We start from the raw sequence: 15,364 nt of genomic DNA, 5'->3' as shown, positions 1-15,364 counted from the left end.
ATGCATGATGAAAATTCTAAGCAAAAAGGCAGGGCGAGGTTGTGCGCGCACGCTTTGATCTCGCTGTTCACTGGGTCTTTTAGTTCACTAGTTCTTTTAGTTCACTATGTATTTCTAGTTCAGTTGCTCTGTGTATTTTATTAAATTAATAACCAATATCATTCTAATTAACCTATTTGTAATCCCAAAATCATCTTTTAGGTTTCATGGATCCTGATAAATTTAGGATACCTGCGCATTTCATAGATCATATTTCATAGACCCTACAATGTGCAAAATTATGCCATATGCAAGTGAAACTTTTTTTTTGGTTGTGGATCGGCATCATCATCATCATCCAATTTGATGGCTAGGCCGATAGTTAATTAAACTACAATCACTCAACAATTAACAACTGGGCATATTGAAAGTCAGCCCTTTGAAAACGACTGGTTCACTCAGCCAAGTAATTTAATAAATACAACCTAAAAAACTTAAACAAATGAAATAATAATTACAATAAAATAATAACCTATAACTATAAATAACCTGTAACCTAACCGAACATCATAAGTTCATCAATATCCAATTTAAATGACTACACGACGTTCAGCCATCTGGGTAAACGTTGCAATCAATGACGGCTGGTTTTTCTTCAGCCGTTTAATTAGATTCCGACGTTTAATTAACGGGCTAGGCGACTAATTAGCTGGGTAATTACCACTTTACCAGTAATCTGCCATCCGGAATCATGTGCTCCACGTAGGACCTGGTCACGACCCTCAGCACTGAGGAGAACGAAGCAAGGAGGAGGAGGAATTGCCAGTTGGCTGCAACATATCCATTGCTTCATATGAACTACGCGAGCGCGGGTCAGTCAAATTCTCAAACAACCGATGTAACATGACCTCTGCAGTTATGACAATATGCGTAACAGGAAATCTTACTTAAACTAGTCACCATCACCTTGATTTGCCCATGTGAGATCGTATGATTGTAATGTCACCGGTGACGCGTATGACGCTACCTAGTAACTCATGCGGCCCTGGTAAGTTCGCGGCCGATGCGACGCGCCGCCGCTTCACCGGTTGTGCGCAACCGTTTCCCCATCTTGAATCGTCAGTCAACGGCTTCAACGCTCAACGACGCCTTCCTAGCCATCTGCCAGAATTGCCAGAAACCCTCCTAACCCTCCTATTAGCAGGACAAACCATGGACAAACACAAGTAATATAAAGAGGTTTAAAAGAACCCAAACCATTAAGGGGTCCTAACCCGAAAATTACTTTTCGATTTTGATTCTTCCATCTATCTTACTAATGGCACAATTATCTTCTTTCTCGTACTCTCACTGCTGAGGATTGCAACCACAAATTTGTCTCCATTAAATTTTGTGCAGTCATAAGCCATGTTGACTGCCGCCAGCCGACCTTTTCATAGCGTTCGACCACCCTGCCCACCACGTAAGTACCCTGTGCCCTGTGCCCTATGCCCCATTCCGAGCAGCTTTGCCATTCATTCGGTCTAACATTATGTTATCTCCACATCATGCGTTGAAGACCGCGTAATATGTCCGAAGAGTCTAGGGCTCGCTCATAGCCATGTTGAGCATAGAAAATGAAAAGTCGATAGTCCTTTTCAAACTAGTCGGCCGGACCTTGACGCAGCGGACCCATTTTAACTCGTTTGACTCGCTCCGCTCACCTCTTTCTCTGTAGACACGCTCCTATATAAACATACCAAATATTGCGAGTTGAACGAGCTCCGAATCCGAAATGACCGCTCCGCTCTCAAGAACTGAGCGAGTTCATTTCAACTATTTTTGCTCGCTTTATTATTTCCGCTTTACTCTTTCTTGTTGGAAATACAACTACATAGTTTACTCTTGCGAGTTAAACTAAGTCATTAATGAGTCCGCTCCGCTCGCGGTGGAAACCGGGCTGTATGCTTCACCAAAGAGTATAAAGTAAGTATGGCCTTCCACCACATCTGCATCTCAAAAGCGTCCATCTTTGCCACGTTACACATTATAGTTATTCTGTGCTCCTATACAATCATCGATTTTAGTATTATTTTTCTTGTCCAGGATCCTGAAATCAGTTGGGATTGCAACGACGGGGACCCGGATCCGTCTCCGTCACAAAAAGATCTGAGGCGCAATTCGCACGGCACCAGGTGCGCAGGAGAAGTAAGTAATCTGTACTATTTTAATCTATATTTCCAGGATCTGAGTTCATTTGTGTAGGCGAACCGGAGGACCCGGACTCGTCCCGAAGAAACATTTGAGACGCAATTCGCACGGTACCAGGTGCGCAGGAAAAGTAGAGCACTATTTAATATCTATTATTGCCAGGATCCTGAGCACACTGAGATACTCATAAGGTGGGGGCTGCTACAAGTAAGTGCTACAACGACCGGACCGGCCCGTCTCCGTCGAAGAAAGATCTTGTGAGACAGAAACCTGAGATCAGAGGGCCTACTCTACTGCGAACACCTCAGTTGGGACTGTGGCGACCCGTTCGACGTTTTACCTCCCTGTCACACTTACGTACGAATTTACAAGTGCGACAAAGAGGCAACATGTCGAACGTGGTTCACGGTCCTCTGGATACGTTCCCGTCGCGGCATATCTTCGGCGCAATTAGCACGGCACCAGGGCCCAATTTCACTTTGGTGACAGGTGCGACAATTGTTACAAAATATGACATATGTAGAATAGAATTATCGGTTAATTATAAAATTGTAATAGTCACCTCACCTGTCGCTCGACATATGTCACTGACAATTGTATTAGCCGTGGTGAAATAGGAGCCAGGACAAGGCGTACCTATTCTAATTGTAAATAATAACATTATTTAATAGGTCATGAATTTGATCTGGATTTGTTACGGATATGATCTGTCAGTGACATTTCTGGTTGAAGAAATGTCAGTTTTGACACTTTGACAGATCATATCCCTTACGATTCCAGATCAAATTGGTAACCCGTTACGTAACCAATACGATTAGAATAGACGCCTCCTGTACGGCTACCATCAGTTTGGCACTGACATAAACGCCAGCGTGAACGTAACTTACTTTCTATGCATCTCGCTCGTACTGACATATTAGTGTGAGCGAGATGTATAAAAAGTAAATTACGTAGACGTTAGAGTATATGTCAGTTTTGACACTGTCAGTGACTCATGGTACGGGTACAGGTCCACGGGAATACTAAGTAACGTACTGGTTATAAATTTTCACTGTTTCCATCAAGTTTTCTGTATTTTCATATTTAATTCACTTCAAAAGAGGGAGGAAGCTCACAATTAGTAACGATTTTTAGGATTCCGTAGCCAAATGGCAAAAAACGGAACCCTTATAAATTCGTCATGTCTGTCTGTCTGTCTGTCCGTCCGTCCGTCCGTATGTCACAGCCACTTTTCTCTGAAACTATAAGGACCTATACTGTTGAAACTTGGTAAGTAGATGTATTCACACAAAAATAGAAAATAAAAACAATAAATTTTTGGGGTTCCCCATACTTGGAACTGAAACTCAAAAAATTTTTTTTCATCAAACCCATACGTAACTATCTATGGATAGGTCTTCAAAAATGATATTGAGGTTTCTAATATCATTTCTTTCTAAACTGAATAGTTTGCGCGAGGGATACTTCCAAAGTGGTAAAATGTGTGTCCCCCCCCCTGTAACTTCTAAAATAAGAGAATGATAAAACTGAAAATAATAATAATAATAATAATAATAATAATATAAAAAAAAAAAAAAAAATCCATTGTTACATAAAAAATACATTGTTAAAATAATTTTTAAGAAAAAAAAACCGACTTCAATGGGGGATGCCGCTGAAAGTTCACTTATTGTTGATGGTGCACTCTTAGATTCCAGACAATGAAATGAAAAAGACAGCATCTTTTGCCTAATAATGTAGAAAAGGAGGTAAAACCATCCACTTTTCTAGTAGCATTTCGTTTCTGTAAGGGTCGCAGTTCTAACCTAACCTAACCTAACCTACTTTTTTGATAGCATTTCGTTTCTGTAAGGGTCACAGCTCTAACCTAACCTACTTTTCTGATAGCAGTTCTGTTCTGTGACCCACCTAAGCCACTTTTCTATTAGCATTTCCGGGTCCGGATCAGAGTCCAGGTCCGTGTCCGGCTGTCCGGGTCCAAGTTTGGGTCAAAGATCGGTCCGGGTCCGGGTCCGAGTTGGGGTCCATGTTCAGACCCGGGTCCGGGTCCGAGTCCGGGTCCAAGTTTAGGTCTGGGTCCATAAGGAAGAGAACAAATCGCCAAACGTGAACTATGTGTCATTGAAGAGTTCCATTCTGATCATTATCAGCAGTTTCCATTTCATCAAATGTCACTTTTTTAAATGTAAATGCTGGATTTGTTGATAAAAAAACAAAAATCACAATATGTATGCCTTTCACATTTGAGGAGTTCCCTCGGTTCCTCGTGGGTCTCATCATCAGAACTCGAGCTTGACAAAAATATGTCTTAAAAACTTAAGTTGCTTAACAAACATAAAGAAGAGGACAAATCGCCAAACGTAAACTATGCGTCACTAAAGAGTTCCATTCTGATCATCATCAGCAGTTCCACTTCATCAAATGTCACTTTTTAAAATGGAAGTGCTGGATTTGTTTATAAAAATACAAAAATCACTATATGTATGCCTTTCACATTTGAGGAATTCCCTCGATTCCTTATGGATCCCATCATCAGAACTCGAGCTTGACAAAAATGTTTCTTGAAAACCTAACTTGCTTAACAAACATAACGAAGAGGACAAACCGCCAAACGTGAACTATGCGTCATTGAAGAGTTCCGTTCTGATCATCATCAGCAGTTCCACTTCATCAAATGTCACTTTTTAAAATGGAAGTGCTGGATTTGTTTATAAAAATACAAAAATCACTATATGTATGCCTTTCACATTTGAGGAATTCCCTCGATTCCTCATGGAACCCATCATCAGAACTCGAGCTTGACAAAAATGTTTCTTGAAAACCTAACTTGCTTAACAAACATAACGAAGAGGACAAATCGCCAAACGTGAACTATGCGTCATTGAAGAGTTCCGTTCTGATCATCATCAGCAGTTCCACTTCATCAAATGTCACTTTTTTAAATGTAAGTGCTTGATTTGTTGATGAAAATACTAAAATCACTATATGTATGCCTTTAACATTTGAGGAGTTCCCTCGATTCCTCATGGATCCCATCATCAGAACTCGAGCTTGCCAAAAATGTTTCTTGAAAACCTAACTTGCTTAACAAACATAACGAAGAGGTCAAATCGCCAAACGTGAACTATGCGTCATTGAAGAGTTCCGTTCTGATCATCATCAGGAGTTATGGAGGAACAAACATTAAAAAAAAAAAAACAACCGAATTGAGAACCTCCTTTGAAATCTTGAAGTCGGTTAATTATGTAATGTAATGTACGGAACCCTCGGTGCGCGAGTCCGACTCGCACTTGGCCGGTTTTTTGTTATTTATTTTAATTCAAAATTTAAAAGGACATATTCTAACTGTAAATTCAAGTATAATAAATACCTATTAGGTATACATAAAAAATAAATAAGTAAGTAGGTACCTTCGTTAACTAAAGGGAATTCTTGGAAAAGTCGAAATGTGGATTAGTGGACATATCGCCCTTGATTTCATCCATTCATTCAGTGAAAAATGAATGAAAATGTCAATGCTAAACTGGTGCACCAGTTTAGCATTGACATAAACGCTATCGAAAACGTAACTTACTTTCTATGCATCTCGCTCGCACTCGCATATTAGCGCGAGCGAGATGTATAGAAAGTAAATTACGTAGTGTATACTTATGCCAATTTTGACATGTCATTGAGACAGTGACTCATGGTACGGGTACCGATGTGTGTACTGCATACACATCTTAGGCCTCTATACAGACCTGACCTGGCCCCGTAGACAACATGCCAATCGCTAACGCTACGTAGCGAACGAAACGCAACTGTCACTGTCACACTAATATGGAAGAGTGAAAGAGAGACATAAAGCGATTCGATAGCGAAGCGCAAGCGATAGTCACCTTGGCCAGAGGTGCGAAACTCCTGGCTTCGGAAAAACTCGGCTCCGTTCGGCTCAGCATTGCTCCGAGCAATTATTAGGATTGGCGTGGGATTGGCACAACTTGACGTCCCTTTGCGTGCACGACCACAGATAAGATAATGACCTGAATTTTGACAACCCTAAATAGCAAACTTCGGTTTTGTAAGAACTTTCCTTTCTGTACGGTAGTACCTACTATTATTTATTCTGTGCCTTGGCGAGGCCGATAGTAACATTGCGGCATTTAGGTAATCCATGCGTTGGAGAGTGAGGAGGAACTTGGAGTGGAAAAACTGGTGGGCGAGCTCAACATCATTGGCGAGAGCAAGGCTGCTCGGCTTCGCTGGCTCTTCCACAATATAAATTAATTGGAATCAAAAGATCTAGTGAATCTAGTGGTTCTGCGAGCAACACAAAAATATACGTTGTGGGTTCTTACTGCGATATTAGAATAGGAATTGTTAATACATCATGTAATAATACTATTTTATTTGTAGATAGCGATGACGGCGAACAACGTGAAATGCGGCGTGGGCGTTGCCTGGGGGGCGAAAGTGGGCGGGGTCCGGATGCTCGACGGGCGAATCACGGACCGCGTCGAGGGAGAAGGAATAGGTAACATCCACCGTCTCGCTCTTATGCTCGCCTGGTAGGTTCGGTTCACGTTCAACTCAAAATGTCGTTCATGACTGGACCTGTGCAAATAAATACGCTAAGTGTGCGCAATGCCAGCCATTTGTCTAGATGTCGCTTTCGCATCTAAGAAACAAAATGAAACCTTTTGTACTGCAACTGAATTACCGTCAACTGGGGTGAATAGGGATGGCTGGGGTGAATAGGGACAAAATTTAAATTGTGATTTATATGACAATTTCTTAAAATGTACCCACACAAATTGTATCATTCGATTCAAAATAATAGTAGATTTTGTATGATACACTAAGTGTATCAAACAAAGTCTTTGTGTGGGTAAGTTTTGTCCCTATTCACCCCAGTCATCCCTATTCACCCCGGTTGACAGTATAGCTGTGAAATGACAAAATTTATAATAAAGTGGTTAAAAATTTGTAACACTGTAACTTAAATGAGGCTGCTAAAAGTCTTGGATTTATGAGGAATCAGAAAAAATTCTAAAACCTTCTCAAGAGATTCCCAACACTACGTAATCATAGGATTACTTCTTCATTTCTTTTCGAAATTTCAGCTTATTCTGGCATGGCCTTTCGTCTATTTCACATTTTTCTCAGTTACTCTCCTACTATATTTTGATTTTACTTATGAAACAAGTAGTAAGTACGATTCATAATGTGCATTGCGGCAGGCACTTTAATTGTATGATACCCTGGTGATGTTCATGAAATTATGACGTAACGGTGCGCGAGCTTCGCTGTCTGTCCCCTATTCAAAGAAAATAAATTATAACTAGGAATTGTTTTGAGTTCTTTCGGGGGCTTAACCGAAAAAACAGAAGATGCTGACTTACCTACTAGGAGACTTTTAACCGCGACAATCGATTTGAGAAATTTCCATGTCCCAAACTGGTGAAGACATTTTATTTATTTATTTTATTTTATTGGTTCAAAAAATTACACAGCATTACAGTAGGTAGTAGGTATTACTGCGAAATCTGGAACTAGGTATGACAATTTTTTATTTTTATTAACACAAATTTAATTTAATTTATTTATTTGGGAAACATACAGCACATAATAATACAATTTCACATGTCTCCGCCTGCTGCATGGCAACCGTTGTGGTGAATGTATTTACGCTATTAGTAGCCTAGTCCTGCACTCGGTGGCAGAACATTGCAGTAATATCCCCTATTCGGTTGTTTTTTTTTTATGTTTGTTACTCCATATCTCCGTCATTTCTGGACCGATTATGAAAATTATTTTTTTGATTGTAAGTATATACATACAGATTGGTCCCGTTTTTGTCAAAACAGTTCTGATGATGACGACGGAACTCCTCAAATGTGAAAGGCTATACATATATATAGTGATATATATGGTTATACATATACCGTAGAAAGTTACAACTTTGCCTTTTCAACATAGCTTTGCCCACCGCATCACATTTCAGTAGAAGCGAAATATCATAAAACTAGTAACAGATACACCTTTTCAATCTGTGGTTTATAGCTAATCATATTGCTGAAAACACTGGCCTATTAGTTGACGTGTGCCTAACTTCAGTCACGCGTGAGCCGGCTTCAAGTGAGGACGTGTTTTTTGGCGGGCAAAAAAAGTTAAAAAAACTTCGGTGGGATATCGGGCCAGGAGAGTCCTACAGGGATGTAGTTTTAACTGTAAATAATATGCAGATGTAGACGAAGTTTCAACACGTTATATGTATTACTTTTGTAATTATGATCGTGGGCAATCTCATGATCGTATTTACGTATCACTTTCCCCAGCACATTTTTACCGTTAGGGTTGTCACTAGTAGGTATGTTATTATTGACGTGCTAGGAGGCATTTACCATGCAACGTTGTTTAAAGTTATTTTGCTAATTTTAAGAGGAAATATAAGCAACAACCGCTTTAGTTATATTACTTTATACTTCCTTTGCAGTTTAAAAAAGTTTCTTGTTATGTTATCTGTAGTAACCTACTTTGAATGCTTAGTAAAAATGGCAGTGCTTTTGAATAATTAATATTTTTGTATACTTCCTTTGCAGTTAAAAAAAATTATGTTGATTTTTGATTGTTTCTTTATAATTTAGGTAAAAGTAAAAATTGACAACCCTAGCATATTTAGGGTTTTGTATGAAGAATCGCAATTTTTTTTATGACTGCCCACATAAGTTTGGAGGTGAATTACTGAACTTAGTGACTTAATACCTATACGACAAAACTATGCCATGCTTATTCTGGATTATAGACTTTGATTCATGACCATAAAGTTGATAATCGTTGAGTTAAGAGACTGTAAGCAAAAGTTTTATAATTTTTTTGGCCCGCCTGTTTAAGACCCATTTTCTACAGTACAGAAACTTATTTCGACTATGGTTTGCTCACACACAAAGAAGAGTATGTCAATATGTTATTGCCACAGATAAGTAATGCAATATGGACCAACAAACTTGAAAAAAAAAGTAAAAGACTGCAAAAAGCGGGCAAAGTTGTACAGTTTTACGGTAGTGATTTTTGTTTTTTCATCAACAACAACAAATCCAGCATTTGCATTTAAAAGAGTGACATTTGTTGAAGTGGAACTGCTGATGATGATTAGAATGGAACTCTTCAACAACACATAGTTCACATGTTTGCGATTTGTCCTCTTCGTTACGGACCCGGACCCAAACTTGGACCCGGACTCGGACTCGGATCTCGACATGGACCTGGTCCCTAGACCTGGAACCAGCCCCGGACTCGAACCCCGACTCGGACTCGGACCCGGACCGAACTTTGACACAAACTTGGACCCGAACACGGACCCGGACCCGGATCTGGACATGGTCCGGGACCTGAACCTAAACCTGGACCCGGACTTAGACCCGGACATGGTCCAGGACCCGGACCCGGACCCGAAAATGCTATTAGAAAAGTGGTTAGGTTAGGTTAGGTTAGGCAAAAGTCGGTTTTTTGCTTATCTAACCCCAAGAAAGCAATTTTGAAAATAAAATAATTTAGTTTTTTTTTATATTTTTTGTGTAATTTTGAAAAAAAAAGGTGAATGAATTTATTTTAAAACTTGCTTTCTCTGGGGTTCTTATGACATAAATGCTCTAAGGATATGACGTATCATTTGTGGTAAGTATATTTGTACAAAAAAAATCAGCCATATCGTATCTGAACTATTTGAAAATTATTTTTGTTTTAATAAAAAAATGGCTGAAATGTAATTTTACCACACACGATAGGTTTCTGAAAAAAAAAAAAATTTTTTTCGACGCGCTTGCAGACGCAGATTCACCGCTCGGTAAATTCTACTAGGAGCACATAAAGTGCGAAGTGTATGTACAATCCGCAAACCGAGATGAGCAGTTCATATTACTATCGCTTGCCTTGCGCTCGTGCTACGATCAAACGAGTGTGACAGAGCGAGAACGTTATATGGGTGTATACGCACCGGCCCAACAAGCACCAACTGATTTATCGTGATATAATAGAGAGCTTTTCAGTCGAGTACCGTGTTTAACTGTTTAGGCCACTCAGGCTGAGTAGCCTAAGTAAGGTACGAGATCGAAAAGCTTGATTATATCACTATAGGGTATTTGACTGTATTTAGAAATTTTAGAGTAATTTTTTTACACCATGCAAAAAATAAAGCACCTAAAGATTAATAGTTAGACACAATTTATATTTTAAAACCCATAAACGTACGTAATTTGATCGTGACGTCACATGCTAATTTCATATAAATTCCATAGTAGCAAATCGTTTTACAGTTCGAAAAAAGAAACTGATTTAATACCCTAATACATCCCTAATACTTTTTCTATGAGGAAACTAGTTTATTATCGATATGTCAAAAACACCGCGCACACTCCGTCTGCCGATGCGACGAGTCACCGCTCGGTAGTTTTTACTAGGAGCACATGAAACATACGAAGTAAGCATGTATTCTTCACACCGTGTGAGGCAATGACAATTAATTTAGTTTTGAACTTTATGGTTACGAAACAAGGTAAGTAATTCAATGATTTAAACTATGCAAGCTTTGTTTTGCTAGTAGAATGCCTCCGAATCCTCCGATTATACATGTTGAATACTAAGTCTAAAGCCACCGTCTACGACGTGTCGTGTTGTGTTGTGTCGTGACGAAGCGTGATGAATGTGAACGCAACCATATTAAATGTATAAAACCGATATGCGTCACGACACAACACAACACGACACGACAGAGAAATGTGAACCTGGCTTTAAGCAGGATTCACATTTTGTCGTGTTGTGTCGTGAACGCATCACAACGGTCTGATGCGTTCACGACACAACACGACTACTGGCAACCTTTATCAGTAGAAAAAAAAAGGCGCGATATTCAAATTTTCTACGGAAGCACAACCCTTCGCGCCTACATTTTTAGGGTTCCGTACCCAAAGGGTAAAAACGGTGTTCTGTGGTACCCTATTACTATAAGACTCCGCTGTCCGTCTGTCTGTCACCATTGCTGTATCTCATGAACCGTGATTACTAGACAGTTGAAATTACATATTTTACAAAGTATGGAACCCACGGTGGGCGAGTCCGACTCGCACTTGTCTTGGTTTTTTTAAATTTGCCGCCTTTTTCTACTGACGGAAATAGTGAGCTACATAGAGACGAATGAGTGTATAAACAAAATGGAAGTTGCCGACGCCGACTCACCACTCTGTATCTCCTACTAGGAACACATAAAGATTGCCAATGTTCAACATGCGCACAAAATGAGCGTATACAATATACATAGATACCTATAGATAATTTAATTTTGTTATAGGTTACGCCTGGGACAAAGTGGATATCTACAGCGCGTCTTGGGGCCCTAGTGACGACGGGCGTACCGTGGAAGGACCGGGTCGCCTTGCCATGCAGGCGTTCAAGCGGGGAGTCACTCAGGTAGATAGTTGCATGTAGATGGCGCTGCAGTAGTCGCAGTACCAGTGGCGACTGAAATTATAATATCATTCTGAAAGAGATAGCAATATGACGTCAGAGTTTTACTATTATAATATAATATATTATGTGTCTGCGCTTCATACAGCCCTAGTATGTTGGGCGGTTCGTGGAAGGACCGGGCTGCATTCAAACAAGTCACACACTACTAGTAGCTAGTAGTTTGAATACAGAGTAGACATCTACAGTATGTCATGAGTCATGAGGCCCTAGTAGCACCGGGCGCTCTGTGGACCGCCGCCATGCAGGCGTCCGTTCGAACGGGGAGTCAACTTATCAACTAGTTAGCGGTTAAACCGTTACCTGGGTACTGTCACCCCAGTAGTGTCAAATTGTACTGGTAACCATGGTAACTCCAGGTTTAACTAGTTAACCCAGGGTTAGAGAATGTGCAAGTGGTGTTACATTCAACTTGAATGAGACACACAGGTGGCTAGGGGCACGTCCCGGCGTTTCGATGCCTAAGATAATAGGAATCCGAAATCAAAATTGTAAAAAACGGCCGTCTTGAATTCTATCATTTTTGCTCTAATCATGATGAAAATTGATATCTGAGCATCCTAAAGGTCTTTGTCTAGTCGTAGTCAAAATTGGAACAAATGGTCGTCATCTTGAATTTCGTCATTTTTGTCCCAATCATATGAAAATTGATGTATGAGAATCTGAACGGAATCAGAAATTCGTAGTCAATTATAAAAAACGGCAGCCATCTTGAACTTCCATTTTTTTATTTGATCGTGTCGAAAATTAAATAGTTGTCTACAAAATCTACAAAATATAGTTTTGGGCGAATCGCGAGTACTCAGTTTGGGGCGAACTAAAAGTACCTATACAAACAGCGGCACCCGTAATGAGGGCTATCGTTTTTTTGCTCACCAGTTGGCGCCTCTGTTGATGGTGGTCCAAAAGACTAAAGAACAGCTGTCAGTCATTGAAGTGACAAGTGACATTTGACATTTCGAACTATGGAAAAGACCACCATCTACACTAGCGCCCCTAGCGGCGAATTCATACGCGTTAGCCCTCATTAGAATATATGTTGTTAATGTTTTAGGATTATTGAAATTAAAGATTGATGGCTCCATCCACAAATGGTTGTTATTGTATTTTTTTATTAAGGCCGTTCCCTGAGCCAGAAGGCGAAAAATCTCCTTATGTGATCATATTTTTCTAAGAGACGTCGATATTCGTAAAGGTGGTGAAAATAAATGTAGTTCTTGATTATATATATAATCTTTAATCTTATCTTTAATCTTTAATAACACAGCTTCCGATACACGAATTATGACACTTCGCTCGATACAATTAATTCCCAAACTAACCTCTAACTCGGACATTTAATCAAACTTTACTCGGTTATTTATTATGTGACACTATAAACAAAACAAGAAGAAAAAACAATCTTAACTTAAAATAGTAATTTGACAGCTTTCGAATTTCGATATTGTAAGCAAAGGTTAGAGCGGTACTGTCATAGTAAATTTTGTAACCACAGTAAATTCACTGCCATCTATCGACATACTTTAAAACTAAAAATGAAAATTTATAAAAATACGTTAAAATGTACTTAATTATAGATAAATGATTTTTTTATTTGCATTAATTATTTTTATATGATTTTGACCCATGTTCTTTCACTGATATGCGTTAATTATCCTTAATAAATATGCAGTTAATTGAAGTATAGCTACAGCGAGTTATGAGGTCCTAGTAGCGTCGGGCGCAACGTGGAAGGACCGAGCCGCTTCACAGGCGTTCCGGAGAGCCAGCCGGCAGCCAGCCCCACCACAGATTATTAACTAGTTACTTCGTAACAGATACGACAGTCACTTAAGGCCTGTTTGCAGTTATTCCGATGTGGCGTCACTGTAGTGATACTCTTAGTAACATACTCTGTGGAAGTAGCTGTCAAGGTGCTGTCAAGTTTGACATAATAGTGTTGTCGACATTCGATAATCGATATCGATATTAGATAGTGATGGGACGATTTCATCGATAACTGCAATAGGGATGTATTAATACACTATTTTGAACATTTAAAAAATAAAACGCAAAGCTTTTCTGTAATTTATTTATTTATAACAAAGGCGACATAGCCTAAAAATATATACATCCAAAATGAAAGAATATTGTTATTTGTTTAATGTTCTTTGGCGAAGTTTGTGTGATTTGTATTTTTTATACGCTAATTTTTGCGGTTCCTCCATTTTGGATGCATATTTTTCTTCTATGTCTCCCTTTAAAATTCTATTTATAATATTACACCAGTTATGTATATGCAGTCTCATGATTGTTTTTAAAAATATTTTTTTAACATTATTTCTATGCTCTGCACATCCCAGCCAAGAAATCCTCAATTGATTTAAAATGCAAAGCAGGTCAGTACCGACATTTCGTTTGAAACAATTTATATTTAAGAAATTATGGATCATAGTACTTGCTTTCCCGTATAATTTTAAAAATGTTTCTGTAGGATATTGAAGGTTGTTGTTTTTTAGTTGTTTATATTCTCGTGGTGTTCTTCTTTAGAGCTGCTTATATAAGTTTTTATGCAGCTCTGGCAGTCAATTGTTTTTGAAATTTTTCTGCATAGATACCCTGCGGTATAAGCGGAACACTGTACCTTCATTTTTTCTAAAATTACTTTATTTTTTGTTGTTAATTCTTCTAATTTAGACCCACTTGGACGATCCTGTGAAGTGGATGGGAGACAATTAATGTTAGGACAATTATTCTCTTTGTTTGCTTCATCTATCTCGAAGAGAAAACTTGCGTCTAATATTGTCTCTCCGTTATCCACTTCACAGTTTGCAAATTTTGAATGAGGGCTTAGCAAATTGGACAGCAGTAGTGATTTAAATGTATAAATGAAGCTATTTGCATTTGGCTTTACATTTCTGTAATTGAGAGCCCTCACTCTTCCAAAAAAGTTTTCCAGTGGGTCTTGGTTAATATTTCGAGGGTAATAATATTCCACGCCATATTCGTCAAACAATATCTTTGATAACCTACTGAAACTAGCTAATGTTACAATCCATCCTTCCAGTGACGGTACTCGAACCAATCGAGGATTTCTTTGCCTTACAGCCAATTTACTACTTGTATCTTCATATTGTATTTTTTTTAATTTATCTATTGCTTCTAACCAGAAACGATGATGTGCAGAGTTTTTTTTAACTGCTTTTCTCAGTTTCCCTTTTGTGGTGCCGCCAGGGGAGCCGTTGACACTGTCGAACAGGGTGTCGAAAAATTCTATAATTTCAGCTGTAGCTTCCATGGTGTTAGAGTCTGAACCAGTGTGCTTATCTGAAAATAAAAATAAATCATTAGTAAGTTATGTTACATTAGCCCCTTAAAAACTATGCAAGTTTCGTTTTAAAAGGTCTTTGATGAGGTTAGATACCCGCAAATTATACTGGTTCTTAGTGTCCAGTCGCAAAAAAACTCTTTAGTCTATTGTATTTTTTTTATTTGTCATATTTGATGACATGTTTGATTTAAACTATTGCAGCGCCACCTGAAAGTTTTCATAATTTCATGGCAACAAATACTATAAATAAATATTATAGTCAACCTAGTCCCACAGCACAGTGTAAAAAGTATACAGTGGACCGACGACTTTGACGTGTACCGAGCTACTAACAATAGCGAATGTATGCAGCTCGGGTGCGCGCGTTACACCCCTCGCCCCTCG

General features: G+C 39.0%; 1 protein-coding gene across 1 annotated transcript in view; it reads left to right on the top strand.

The window, feature by feature from the left end:
* Positions 1-15,364, top strand: part of LOC134748742 (neuroendocrine convertase 1-like) — a 66,399-nt gene that overhangs the window by 25,934 nt on the left and 25,101 nt on the right. The window contains exons 5-7 of the mRNA XM_063683518.1: positions 2,065-2,166; positions 6,565-6,682; positions 11,495-11,613. Of these exons, the coding sequence (XP_063539588.1) occupies positions 2,065-2,166; positions 6,565-6,682; positions 11,495-11,613 (339 nt within the window). The remainder of the gene's footprint in view (positions 1-2,064; positions 2,167-6,564; positions 6,683-11,494; positions 11,614-15,364) is intronic.

Source organism: Cydia strobilella, chromosome 17 (genome assembly GCF_947568885.1).
Source record: "Cydia strobilella chromosome 17, ilCydStro3.1, whole genome shotgun sequence".
Taxonomy (NCBI): Eukaryota; Metazoa; Arthropoda; class Insecta; order Lepidoptera; family Tortricidae; genus Cydia; species Cydia strobilella.
The sequence above is the reverse complement of the archived record's forward strand: the minus strand, read 5'-3'. Positions and strand labels throughout refer to the sequence as shown.